Raw genomic sequence first — 13,257 nt, 5'->3', positions numbered from 1 at the left:
GAAAGACCAATGCTCGAGTTTATTTTAAACACAGAAACTTCCCACTGGAATCAGGGAATAAAGGTTAAGAGTCTCTCTTGCCATCAGCAGAACGACACAAATCCCGTTCATCAGGTCTGTCCCTTGCCGCCAGTCTCTGGGGGGGCTTCCCCGCTTTCTCCCTCCGTGGGCTGACCTTGAGACCCGGTATCTGCCGAGCTTTCCAGAAGCAGCTCCAAGGCTTCCTCGCCAGCCACACGTCTCACCTTCTCCCCTTTGGCTGCCAGGATTTCCTCGATATTCCTTAACAGCGATTTGAAAACCAACAGTGACACAACAGCAAAGGCTGGACCCAAGAGTCAAGCGCAGGCTCGCTCTCTCACGCTTTGCTCTCAGGATTAACACTACGCAGCGAATCACACGTGAGCGTTACCGCGGTATTTCTCCACAAGGAGTCTGGGAAGCAGCTAAAACCACCCAAACCTTCTGGCACTATTTTCATCCATTAGGATTAATAATTCAGCAATTGCAGCTGAACAGAAATTTTTAAAGGTATCTCAGGGACTTAGAAATCACTGAAATTCAGCAGCAGATGGGTCTACACGTTTGAAACGCTCAGCCAGGGAAACCTCGCAGTGATTTGATAAAGCCTGAGGGAGAACAGAAGAACCCCACGCGCAGTAATTCACCCGCTGGCACCAGCAAGGATGCCTGTGTACCACACAGCTTCTGTTGCAGCTTCACACCATTTATTTGGATCCTAGGCAGCGATGGTCAAATTACAGATTATAAAGCTCAGTTTGTGTGCTTTAAGAAACTGGATGAAACAGAATTATACCCAGCAAAACCTCTGGTTTTCTCTGAACCGCGTTCTAAAAGCATCAAAGAAATAATGTCTCCGCTCAGGAGGATCCAGTTACAACCCAGCAGCCCCTTCCCGGGCTAAACAAGAGCGCTGCTTGCACGCCTACCTCTTTCCTTCCAGATCTGAGAACCATCCCAGGTTATCCGCTATGACATGGTGATTCCCGCAGCCGGGGCACTTCACTATCACCACCCCGTTATGGTAGGCCAACTTGGAAATCGTTTTTGCTGATCGGGTCTGGCAGACCTACAAAGCAAACAAAACGGGTTTTATGACCACGGTAACTGCAGCTTCCGGACCTTTTAAGAGAAAACCATTTTATTCGCCTGATTAAAAGGTTTCTTTCCCCCCTCTCTCACCCCTAGCTATTGCAAGGCGGCTCGATCGCGCTGCCATGCCGCGTAGCTTCGCACCAACGTGCTCCACGGACCGGACCCTCGGCGGAGGCCCACCCGCCGCCGCCCGGAGAGGGGCCTTTCCTCTGGGGGGAGCCGTTTACCTCAGCCCGGCGCCGCCCCGGCCCTCACAGGCCGCCCCGCCCGCGCCCTCCCGGCCCGCCCCCGCCCACCTTGCAGGTGTACACCAGGCGATAATGCGCGGCCCGCGGCTGCCCCGGGGCGGCGGCGCTGCAGGCCGGGCGGCGCGGCGGCCGGCGGAGCGGCGGGGCGGGCGGGGGGCGGCGGAGGCGGGGAGGCCCCGGCGGCGCGGCGCGGAGCAGGGCCCGGAGCAGCGCCCGCCCCGCGCGCTGCATGGCGCTGGCGCAGGCGCGCCGAGGGGGCGGGCGCCGAGGCGGCCGGGGCCGGGCACCCGCCGGGGCCCGCCCGCCCCGTCCGCGGGAGGCCCGAGGCCCAAACCCCGGCGCCGGTCACCGGCCGGGAGGCGAGCGGCACCCCCGGCCTTTCGGTCGGTGGGGACCGGCGCCCTCCTCCCTGCGCAGGCCGAGGCTTCTCCTGCTCCCCGCAGGAGCAGGGGGCCTCCCCGGTGCGCCGCACCGGCGACCCGCCTTTAATTAAGGAGCGGTTCGGCCCCGGCCTCGTCGGGCACGGGGCAAGCGCCGCACACGCAGCCTGCGGGCTTTGGGCCCTCAACCGTTCAATCCTGTTTATTTTCTTTGTGCACCACACACCTCCCGCATCACTGCATTTCTAAGGGAGAGATGGATGAGGGGACATCAGAGCTAAAAAAATAACAGTCCCATTACAAACATTAACTTTCGATAAACGTTTGTTTAGATGGCTTTAAAATCTACGTAGTCCACAGAGGGAAATACAGAGGGCAGGGCAGCCCCCAGACCAGGCTGGTGTTTCCCTCGCAGGCTCCCTCCCGCTCTCAGGAGCCTTCGGTGTCGGTGTTGTCGCTGCCGGTGGTGTTCTCCCAGTCAGCCTCTTGGTGTCGGTCCTTCGGTACCCTTCGCAGCGCTCTTTTTCTGAAAACAAGACTAGATGTTTCATTTTTAGAAGATGTTTTCCACAAACAAGTGGCATTTGAATGCTTTGGGGAGGTTACGTTATGTATCAATCCACTTAGTGTTTAACTGAACGTGAGGGTTTGCTCACACACCCAACGTAAAGCTGTGACTGGTAGCAAGCACAGGGTAAAGAGAATTGGTCTAAATGATGAAGACATTCTTACATTTCTTGCAGTGTGGTATATTGTTGATGCTCAGTTGAAGAAGCCAAAAAATCCTACCCAAAGTCCTTTCTTTAACAAAAATAGAAGTCACCCATCAGAAGAGTCGTTTACAGTGCCATTAGGAGCACTTCTACCTAATGCTAGAACTGAGGTCCCTGTTCTACAAGGTTTTCATGGGTCTCGTGCTCCATAAAGGCAGTGATCAGTGAAGACACCAGGCATGTGGAGAACGGGCCTTCAAACAAGAGCATTTGAAAAGCACAGAGGGTGGAAGTCTGCTCCCATTCACAGTCGTAGGGGCTTGGACTTGAATGTCACCAGTATATCAGACGGTCAGTGAATGTCAGATTTCACTGGCATAGGAGAAATCTATCAAATTTAATAAACTAGCAATTCTTTGGAGCCACCCCCGCTACCCTGCTGTGGAACCATCTGCATGGTCCAGAACGGATGTGATCATTGCTATCTCGGCTACCTCTGGTACTAAAACAGCAGTCTCAACCAGTTCAGCTAGAAGCATGAGCCTCTGAAGATAAGATCTGTAATGAATTTATGCTCTCCATGAATCAAGCTTGGGGACAGAGAACGGACAGAAAAGGGGAAATACATACAAGAAGCTAATCAGTTAAGTCACACGGGTATGTCTAAATTAGTCCTGGTTACTAAAGTCCAGACCTTCGGTAACGCTCAAAGCAGTCCTTCATCCTCCTCCGCTCCTTTTCTGCCAATTCCTCGTTGGCTAAGCCACGCTCCTTGAACTGGAAAAAAATCCAGACAAATATGAACTGGATTCCTCTGAAGATCGCATCAATCTGAGCACCAGATAGTGCAAACCTGCTCTGCAAAGGTGGTTGGTCATTTCTCCTCTCTGACTTGTTTGTGCAATGAATCCTTTACATTCAAATGAAGGAGAAAAAAAATGGGAACCTATGCTTTCAGATGACCAAGAACAGCTGTTCACTACCAAACCCTCCTCCAGGAAAGCAGTCCGCTGCGTACAGCTACCTTCCTGCATCTGCCTGGGCCCGCAGAATGAAGTACAGCATGTTCATTTCTGGGCTGTCCACTGTTGTATGTGCAGGATGGTAATACATCTGTTTCACATAGTTTTACCATCTTTATTCTCTCCCATTTGTAAATTTGGGATTCTGTTTCCTGTACCGACAGTAATACTGCAGACAATTAAACTGGAAAACTCCATACTCAGAGCTGAAAGCCAGAAAGTAATTAGAAGTTGTTTCTGGGCACAGATGGAGAAATAACCACTGTAAATGTTGTGCTGTTCAGAGCTCACCCTTTTTGGAGGGTGAATTTTGCACAAAGTGCTCAGAGTCTGGAAAAGCGGTAGCTGCTTACATGCTTCTCAAACCTGGTAAATCCATCATTAACAGGAACATTAAAGATCACAAACGCCAGTCATAGTAAAGAAGAGGCCACAAAGATTCTTACACTGGGTGACTTTGGAGGCAGACTGCTCTCTTGAGTGCTAAATTGCTGGTTTTGTCCTTCGGGGCAATCTTCTAAGAGAAGGAAAAATCACAGCTTTAGTCATAGTTGCCATTGTGAAGTAACTTCTCCCTCCGCCAGTTCGTCAAACAGCAACAGTTGTAATGTCACAGCTGCCCAGCACTACACAGAGTCAAACAGCAGAACTGAAACCAAGCTTCAAAACGTTCAGGATTCAGTCCTGTGATCAATGCACAAGTCACTTCTCATTTTACTTGAACCCTGCATCTTGCTTAGGATGATGGAGTTCCCCATCAGGCTCAGAAAGAGACAGCAGCTTTCTAGTTTCTGCTTATGCAGGAGCAAAATGAACCTTTGCAAAGCAGCACCTCTGCTTAGCACCATTAAAAAAAATAATCATGTTAAAGGTCACCACAAGAAATCATGTTAATCATTATTTTAACCATAATTTGTCCCTGTTCCCCAACAACTAAGTTGTACATATCAAGGCACTTAACATCAGACCATATTTTAGTGAAACTCCTTATCTAGTGATCAGGTATCGTGATACATGTTTTTGAACTGAGCGAGGTAGAATAATAAAAGGCTTTTTGGATCAGTGTTGTTTAGCTTTTGTGAAAAATCTCCCATCTCAATGAATGAAAAGATCATTTAGATCTTCCAGGAGATCAAAGCAGAAGATTTCTTCTACTGTGCTAGTTTCCTTCCTTTCTTAACATGTTTTGAAAGAGAATTTCAAGTTCTTAGAGGAGCCTATTAATTCCTTTCCACACTGCTGAATCATTTCCACTGGGGATGCCACAGAAACAGAACCAGTGACAGCGTTAACTACATGGTTCTGCTTTTGTGAAAATAGCCTGCAACGTAAAAGGGAAGAGGGGAGGGAAAAATCCCTGGAGAAAGCCACATGGGCCAGCTGAAGTGGAAGGATGTTTGTTCTGTTCTCAGCTCTGCCACAAATGCAAGAGGAGCGGGGGGGGGAAAAAGGCACCCAGGAGCTATTTCTCAAAGGCACCAGGTACCAGGTGATTTTTCCTGGACAAATTCAGTAGACAGATTACCTCAAAAGAAAGACTCGAGGTCCTAGGATGGTCTAATGATACCACTTTTCCCAGGTAATTCAGCTACATGAAAGACCCTTTCAGAGACCATATAGTAAAAAGACAGCCTGTGGAGCTTTTTCTCTCAAAAAAGCCTTACAAGCATTCACTGTTCCCAGCATCTGGGGACATGGCCTCCTTTTTATAGATGAGAAGGATGGTGGTATGGCAGAATGCCTTGATTTATGGGAATATGACTATTCTGAGTCATCTCAAGGAGGTCTTACTCACAGTGCCAAGCACACCCCACTGAGAAGCATCTCTCACAAACGGAGTCACCAGTCAGACTACCTGTTCTTCAATAAAAATAAAAGCCAGGAATGTCTTCCTGTCCCTTTGAAACACCGGACCATCCTCTCAAGAATTCTGCTCTACATTTTCCCAAGAAAAGCCTTACTTTTAGTCGGTTGTGTATCTTCATCTAGATGACCGTGAAGAGTAAGCTATGGGACAGAAACAAAGCAAGAACATGAGAACTGCCCCTTATTCTGTCTCACACAGTAGCTAGGAACAGATGGAGGAATATAAGAAACAGGACATGCGTAGAACCGACCTTTCCTTAGTGCATCTTGCTGTCAGCAAAACAGGAGACTGAGGCAGAAGTTACAGATCTACTCATGGATTTATCCTCCATGAACAGATCCAGTTCCTTTGGCCTCATTTATACTTTTAGCCTCCAGACAATGTAACAATCACTTCCACACTGAAGTTATGAACTAAGTGAAAACTCTTTACTACAGATGTCCCTGGGGTAAGACTTATTTTTGCCTGTTCTCCCACAAGAGAGACAATTAGAAGCAACTCAAAATAATTCAATTCCCCTGATTTGCTTAGACTCAACAAATCTTGCTGACTAACGCCGTAACTGTGTCCTACACTTAGAAATCTCAGGACACAGGGAGATCCTGTCACTGGTCTGTTTTGCTGCCTCTGTACTTTTTGGTATCAGTGGAAATGAGCCTGAGCCATGGATTGAAAACTGCTATTAGGGAACTGAGCACACGTGAGGAATCTGAAACCATCCCACAAGAAAGTAAAAGGTAAACAAGGCACGCTACTCACTTCCTGGGAATCTCTGGAGGAGGTATCGTCCAGGTCAGAGGTCTGAAATAAAAGCAGTATCAATCAATCACTGCTCATAAGCAAGGAAGTGGTAGTAAGGGAATATACAGGAGACTGAAAGCTCCAGAAAACAGAAGTGTGGACTTCCTCCCTCCCACGCTCCCGTCTGACCACTTGGAGAAAGTACACAGGATGCCACATTAATTAAAAGCCCTTGTATATCTACTTTCATTCCAGAAACTTTAGCACCCTTACACCCTGCTCCCATTTCATCCAAATGGCTCATAGGTGGCCTCTAAATAGAGCGCACTCTTTGGTGGTTGAGGATCCCCTCATCATCTTTGGACATGCTCCAAACACAAACACAGAAGGCCTCAGCTTGCATCAGTCCAGCTTATTCATGCCTGGAACCAGGGTGAGGTAATAGGAACCATCACGTTTCATTTTTCTAAACTCAACATTTGCATGGAAACGGTTACCCACGCAGCTGGCCACTGCCTGCTAAATTCAAACTGGTTAGGTGCAAAGGCCTCGGAACAGCCGCACTCTGGCCCTATACTCAGCTCCCCAGCCCATCATACGGATGACAACCCCGCAGACATACCGGCGTGGGTAGCTCCAGTTGCAACCTTTTCAGCTTGGCTTCAGTAGCCAGTAACTGACTCTCCTTTTGGAAGAGCTGCAGTTGCATTTCGTCACATCGCTCTCCCAGTTCCCGAATCTGCTTGCGGTAAGCGTCCCTCTCAACCAGGTTCTTGGAGTACTGCATATAGAACTGTTCTCGGGTCAGGAGGGCCTGGCGTAAGGGACAACACGTCGTGGCACGTCACACAACAGTACATTCAGGGTTACAGTATCTGCCCACTTCAAGCAGCGAAGCAGGGATTAGCAGCAGCTCCAAGAGGAATGTTTTATCACCTGGTCTCTTTCTGAGGCCACTTCCTCCATCTGCTGCAAGACAGCTTCAATCCGTTTTTTATACATCTGGGAGTCCTTCCTCAGAGACGTGCACTGTAGCTCAAGCATCTCTTTTTCCTCTGCATACTGTTGAGACAAGGTCAAAAGCACCCTTCTTGTGGGCAGAGCCTGAGCTAGACTCTCACCACTTCTGCTCTGTGCCACAGATTGCTGTGGCCAGACCTCCATGCAATGTCAAAGTTCAGGAGGCTGTCCAGTTGGAGCAAGACCAACCAGAAGGTTGGTCAACATGACTAGGAGGACTGCTAACATGATGGATTTACATGTACCTGAGCTGTCAGTCATGATAAAAGCTCCCATTGCCCTCCAGGCTGAGGCAGGGACTGTTAATTAACACGGGCATTAACAGGTAACAGTTAATGCCACAGACACAGAATGCTAAAATATTAGAGTGCCTTTTATCGACAAACTATAACACAGACACTGGAGTAGGAGCAGCAAGGATTACTGCTGAGTAGCTCCTCTGCTCCATAGGCAAGACATTGCAGGTGCTTCATCTGCCTATCTTACCCACTGACCCTCAGCAGGGATTTGCAGTGCATCACGTACTTTGTCTTGGAGCACCTCGGATCGCTGCAGCTCCTTGCGAAGGCTGTAAATGGTGTTCATCAGCTCCCGGCGTTCTTCTAGTATCTGGCTACAGTCATTCTCCAGAGTCTCATTGGAGAGGCTCTTCTCCAAATTCTGTTCCCTGGCAACCTGCTGGACAAAAAAAAAAAAAAAAAAAAAAAAAAAAAAAAAAAAAAAGCAGCGAGATACAGCAACCATCTAATTCCATATTAACTCTCTTCCCACATTCCTATGTGCTCTATTTGACTTGGGACAACAAGGCCACAACTGACCCACACAATCTTCAGTGCAGCCCCATCACTGCCCGTGCTGCTACAAAAAATCACTTCTCAGGAGTCCATATCCAACCACCCCCACCAACCTGGAGAGTGTTCTCCAGCTCCTGATTCTTGGCCAAGAGCAACTCCTTCTCCTGCTGGATCTCCCACATCACTTCATGGCTTGGACGCTGCTCTATGGCGTGCTTCAGTTTCATTGTGTGCTTACGCTCCAGTGTGCAGTCATCCTCAGCCTTCATAAGGCTGTGCTTCAAGCGATCGATCTACAAGAAGGTTCAGAGCTCATCAGTAACAAGGAGAAAACTCTGGCCTGCAAAAGCAGTTCTCACTCCGATCCCCAGACAAAGATGGGGCAAGTTTCTCCCCAGCGTTGTTTTCCTCAGGACGCTCGGCGCTCTGGGGACCAGAGTCCTGCCTGTGTGCTAAATGGATACAACAGGTTGCTTTTGTGAGTGGGCCCAGTCTTGAATGAGGGGAAGACTTAATTCTTCACAGCATAACTTGTAATACATGGGCCTACTGGGCTGAGCTAGGGACCACCAAGACATGCCACCTGCTAGAGAATATGCACAGAACCTCATGCTGGACTGGTCCAGACCATCCTGGGCAAAGAAGTCTGGTGCACAGCACAGCCTTCCAGGGATCAGGTAAGAAGGGGGAAGTGTTAGAAAAGGGTGACTGACCTCTAGGATCAGGTCCCGGTTCTTCATGAGGGCAGCGCTCTTCTCCTCACTCTGTTTGGCATAGCTCATTGCCAGGTTGTAGTTCTCGTCCTTGCACTTCCGCAGCTCCTTGCTCAGGCTGTCCCTCTCCTCCTTCATCTTCTGCGCCCGCTCTTGGTGCTTGTGGAGCAGGCTGTCCCTCACCCACATCTCTCTGATCGTGTCCTCTTTGGTGTGCAGCCACATGGTGAGCTCCTGGGCCTTCCGCCGCTCCTCCTGCACGGTGCTCTGCAGCTTCATGATCTCGTTCATCAGGAGCTGGCTCAGGCCAGATTCCCCAGCAGTGTCTGTTTGGTGGGCAGACATCAGCCACTGCTGTCCTGTCTGCTCCCCGGACACACATACAGCACAGGTTCTCACCCACTTATCACTGCAGCTCGGGATCATCACATGCCACGCACAAGCATGCAAACCCTGAAGACACGTGTGATCAAATTATCCCTGCCGTTTCCCCCCTGCTCTGTGCCTTTCTACACCACAGTGTCACTGACAGAACAGGCAGAAGGAAGAATTGATCCTTCTGCTTCCTCCTCCACCCTTCCAGGTCCAGCCTGTGACGCCAGACAGTGGGGCCATTCTTGCCAGAACCCTTCCAAAGCACGCAGGGAACAAGCCAGGGAACACTCCCGACTCTGCTCACTGAAGCTGGGGAGAGGCAAAAGCAGAGGTGAATCCCCCCTCAATTTGCACAGCAACACCAAATGAAGAGCTCTTTTTTCAGAACACAAACATTACCTATAATCATAGAGAAAACCCTGCTGGGCTCCTTGCCAGTTATTTTCTTATACAGTTGTGGATAATAAAGCTCAAGGCTCTCCAGAAATGCCTCAAAGCCCTTGTGTCCCGTTCGCTGAAGAATGTCCAGAAGAACACCTGAAATAATAGCAACAGGATATTCTATTCATTTATTTATCTCTTTACCTATTTCTAACATAACAAAAAATTGCTCCACTTTGTCCACAGGCAGATTAAAGTCCCTGGGATCAAATCCTCCAGCCAATCCTAAGCCAATTGCCCGGTAACTATACAAAAGTATTTTAACTGTGAAGGAACAGTTAAAACTTAACCCTTGTACCTAGCTCCTACTACAGCGGGTGCAAAAAGCAGATCTCAGAAGAGCGCTTTATGTTACCCTGCTGATAGGTACAGAAAAGGTTAGTTAAAACAAAGCACCATGACAGATTCTGCAGCTCCAGGCTCCACTTCCGAATACCAGAAGCAAATATGGGAAAAAAGGGCCACTAGTGTAAGAACACTGTGTGTAACTAGAGAGGTAGCAGGGACAAGCCTACGAGAGCCTGGACTAAAAAGACTTTGTCTAGAAATACTCTGTACCAAATCAAGCCCAGGGGGCTTCTTTTCTGCGTTCTGCAGTTTTCCAATCTGGAAAACAGGGAAAATAAAGTTTTTTCAATGACTCTCAGTAATTTATCAATAAGAGTTAATCCAATCCAAAAGACGTACTAATAGCATAATGAATTCTGTCATTCTCTCTGGTTGGAACAAGACGAGGACTGTATAGAACAGTCACAAAGAATTTATTTAATGTGCTGCCAGCGTTCCCTCAAACACCAGAAGATAGGAACGAGGGACAATACATGCTGCATTAATCTTGGAAATCGCCCCCTGCAAAACTGTTACACGAGAATAGCCTTGTGGGTCAAACCAAAGCAACTCCCTCCCTTATGCTAATCTAGAGATCCAGAACACCAAAAGGCCACACACCCTCTGTGCTCCTGTTACCCTTACACAGCTCGGGAACGCACCGATAGAGCCATCTCCATTCCTCCTCTCCCCACAATGATGTGCTGGGGGACGGGAAAGAGGCTGCATAGCAGTGCCTACAACATTTGTGTCGAGACACAGGCAGATGGTAACCTAGAAGTGATGCGTTCCTTCAGGCCCACTCCATCAGCACTCTGTTCCAATCTGCTCCCAAGAGCAGACAATGCACAGGAGCATCTAGGGAGCCGAAGGCTGCACTTCACCCACCTGCCTTCCGTTTGCGCATGACCAGGCTGGGGTCATTAAGAACTTGTTCCTCATCATCATGGCTGATCACTTTGCACTGGCGAAGATAGGGTGTTATACGGGAAGGATCTATCACAGAGATCAGCTTCACCCGGAAGTTCTCCAGGTTATTCCAACACGTCTCATCACTATCTTCTTCCAACATGTTGGTGAGTGAGAAATATTAGCGAGCAGTGTTGTCCTGTCTTGAAAAAACAAAACCAGAAAACAAACAAGCAGACTCTAAGCCTCCTAGAGTAGTGGGAGGGTGGTGGTGAAACCAAGTATGTTAACAGACTGAGAATAGAAAAGTGGCTTTTAGATACAGGAACACATCTCCCATGTGGTCTTTAACTCAGCGCTTGCAAATCACCTGCAGAACACGGTGATACACTACAGGCATACCTGGAAGAACAGTGCGGTACCAGACTGGAGATATCAGCGGCTGCGAGGCTAGAGCCAGTGCTGCTGACACATTCCTGAAGGAGAGCTAGCGTGAAACTCTGAGAAAACAGAAGTCACCAAAGCTTGATGATCTTCCTCCAACCAGCTGAACATCTCCCAGATCTCACTGCAAGAGGAAAGTGAAACTATTTAGCAACAGGTCCACTGGCGATAGGCAAGTCATTGAGAGCCCCGTGAATAGAGGAAAATCCAGCTAACTCTGGATTCCCAACAGCGTACCCCAAGAAAATGTTGTCAAGTCTCACTGACTTCACCATAGGTTCTCCAGATGCTCAGCTATGCTTAGAATTAAATCTTTAATCCCCATAAACAATACAAAAAGGGTAGAACACAACACAGGATAAGCTGATGGCAAACCACAACTTTCCAATTTGAAACTAAGCATCCTCTGAAGAAGTGAAAATATCTTTAAAGCTCTCCTAATTAACCGTTGCCTCTGCTTTACGAATAATTCACACTCTTCCTTCTCCATCTCCCAGCATTTGGGAGATCCCTGTATTCTGTCTGACCACACAGTCGCTAAATCTAACACCCACAAAAGCCTCTGTGAAAACCCCCAATGGCAATAGCCTTAACTGCGTTCAGCTGTAATCATACAAAAGCTGTTTTTCTGCATGCTGTACTTAATCCATGTGGAATGAAGGAGAACACACAACTGTACACAATTTTCACTGTAAACACAGAGGTGCAAATCTTGCACCGGGAAACCATGAGGTCAGCTGCCTCACACATCCACCTCACAGATTCCACCTGTGCAGCTTCAGCAATTTGCGCTCACAAACACCACCCGCGTGACTAACACACAGACACACCGAGAGGCCATGGAAGCATTCCCATTGATGAAGAGTTTCTGTGCGGCTGTTTGGTGGGAGCGTGCTGCAGGGCTCCCCTACAGCAGCTGTACTCTGAGGTTACTAGTTACCTGTTTCCTGACAAGAGCCTGCTATTAACCACAGGGTCAGAAAAACTACTACTTCTCAGCCTGGAAGCGTGCAGGTAAACAGATGCAGAAAACCCAACACTTCCATACCCAGGCTTTTTTGCCTTTCGAATAAGAAACTGGCATTAGTTTTATTTCCTTGCCCCTTTGTGGTCAGGCTGTTCCGTGATGAGTACCTTCTGAAATCCCAGTCGTTAACTACTATGCTTATATCACACGTATGAGTTGACTGCAGTAGCCATTGTCATTTCCAGTGGCTCAAGAAGGCTGCCAGAAACCTTAGTATTCATGTTTTCAGTCATCTTGTTTGGGGGCAGAGAGGGTGGGAACAGAGTTCTGACCATCAGCAGCTATACAGGGGCTGGGATTTCACACACATATCTTACTGCATCTCTCTCCAAGGTCATCCCAAACCTTCATTGTTTTTCTGCTCCAGCACAGAGAAAGACTCCAAACATCTTCAGCACATACTTGTTACACATTAAAGTTAACTGACAACGTAATGAGCTGGACTGACATAGAACTAGTCATTACTTACCATGGAGAAAATACTCTGCTCTGCCTGACATCAAACCAGCCGCAGCAGATTATAAGAAATGCATTCCCCTGTTGATAAACACCACATCCTTACCTCAGAGCTGTAAAATAAAAAAAATTTTCCCTGTTAACAGAAACCATTCTGCATTACATGGACCAACCTGAGCCTGTGCAGTCAAAAGCCTCCTTGTTTCCTCTCCTCGTCTAGCCACACTCATCTGTGTCCTGACTCTGAGAAAACTTGTCTTGGATGCAGCCTCCCTTTATATTCTGGCTAGCGCAAAGATCATTCCAGGAGCAAAACTGGTTTGAGAAAAGAGAAAAGGGGAAACTACTCAGCTATACCGAGACAGGAAAGAGAAGGAGGGGTGGGGAAAAAAAAAAGAAGAAAAAAAAAAAGAGAGGGGAAAAAAAAAAAGGGAAGCCAGAATGGGTGATGGGGGAAGAGAAAAATGCTAGTTGCATTGTGAGTCAGCAGTTATTACATGTGCAGTGATTTTAGACTCATTCTGGCTGTTTTCCAATCTGTACCACTGCAGTACCAGCTAGAAAGTTTTTTTGTGTAGTGGTCACAAAGACTAAAGAGAGTGAAGGTCACAGGCATAGGTCTGTCCAGCTGATTTCAGGGGACAAAACAAGCCACAGAGTTAGA

General features: G+C 48.1%; 2 protein-coding genes across 5 annotated transcripts; both read right to left on the bottom strand.

Moving 5' to 3' along the window:
• On the bottom strand, positions 1–1,595 carry DNLZ (DNL-type zinc finger). The gene is made up of 3 exons (XM_076355778.1): positions 1,413–1,595; positions 951–1,090; positions 1–282 (listed from the first exon to the last, which is right to left on the bottom strand). Exons 1-3 carry the CDS (start codon positions 1,593–1,595, stop codon positions 111–113), a joined length of 495 nt encoding a protein of 164 aa, XP_076211893.1. The 3' UTR covers positions 1–110.
• Positions 1,596–1,940: 345 nt separating this feature from the next.
• Positions 1,941–12,890, bottom strand: CARD9 (caspase recruitment domain family member 9). Of its 4 annotated transcripts, none has more exons than XM_076355505.1 (14): positions 12,767–12,890; positions 11,069–11,234; positions 10,646–10,869; positions 9,389–9,526; positions 8,615–8,940; positions 8,015–8,194; positions 7,633–7,785; positions 7,024–7,149; positions 6,710–6,901; positions 6,106–6,147; positions 5,441–5,486; positions 3,926–3,996; positions 3,152–3,234; positions 1,941–2,270 (listed from the first exon to the last, which is right to left on the bottom strand). In XM_076355505.1, exons 3-14 carry the CDS (start codon positions 10,827–10,829, stop codon positions 2,174–2,176), a joined length of 1,638 nt encoding a protein of 545 aa, XP_076211620.1. In that variant the 5' UTR covers positions 10,830–10,869; positions 11,069–11,234; positions 12,767–12,890; the 3' UTR covers positions 1,941–2,173. The 4 variants fall into 4 exon arrangements, with proteins under 4 accessions (XP_076211620.1, XP_076211622.1, XP_076211621.1 ...); XM_076355507.1 differs by having other exon boundaries at positions 7,633–7,782; XM_076355506.1 differs by lacking the exon at positions 12,767–12,890 and adding an exon at positions 12,607–12,645.
• Between the last annotated feature and the right edge of the window lie 367 nt (positions 12,891–13,257).

This window comes from Aptenodytes patagonicus, chromosome 18 (assembly GCF_965638725.1).
Source record: "Aptenodytes patagonicus chromosome 18, bAptPat1.pri.cur, whole genome shotgun sequence".
NCBI lineage: Eukaryota > Metazoa > Chordata > Aves > Sphenisciformes > Spheniscidae > Aptenodytes > Aptenodytes patagonicus.
This window is presented reverse-complemented; position numbering and strand designations above follow the sequence as displayed.

Coding starts and splice junctions, on each gene's coding strand:
- DNLZ (XM_076355778.1), bottom strand. CDS start 1,595: ATGCAGCGCGCGGGGCGGGCGCTGCTCCGGGCCCTGCTCCGCGCCGCG. Junction 1,091..1,412: donor GCCTGGTGTACACCTGCAAG/GTGGGCGGGGGC, acceptor TTTGCTTTGTAG/GTCTGCCAGACCCGATCAGC. Junction 283..950: donor TCAGATCTGGAAGGAAAGAG/GTAGGCGTGCAA, acceptor ATCGCTGTTAAG/GAATATCGAGGAAATCCTGG.
- CARD9 (XM_076355505.1), bottom strand. CDS start 10,829: ATGTTGGAAGAAGATAGTGATGAGACGTGTTGGAATAACCTGGAGAAC. Junction 7,786..8,014: donor AGCTGGAGAACACTCTCCAG/GTTGGTGGGGGT, acceptor TTTTTTGTCCAG/CAGGTTGCCAGGGAACAGAA. Junction 2,271..3,151: donor TGCTTTGAGCGTTACCGAAG/GTCTGGACTTTA, acceptor TCTTGTTTTCAG/AAAAAGAGCGCTGCGAAGGG.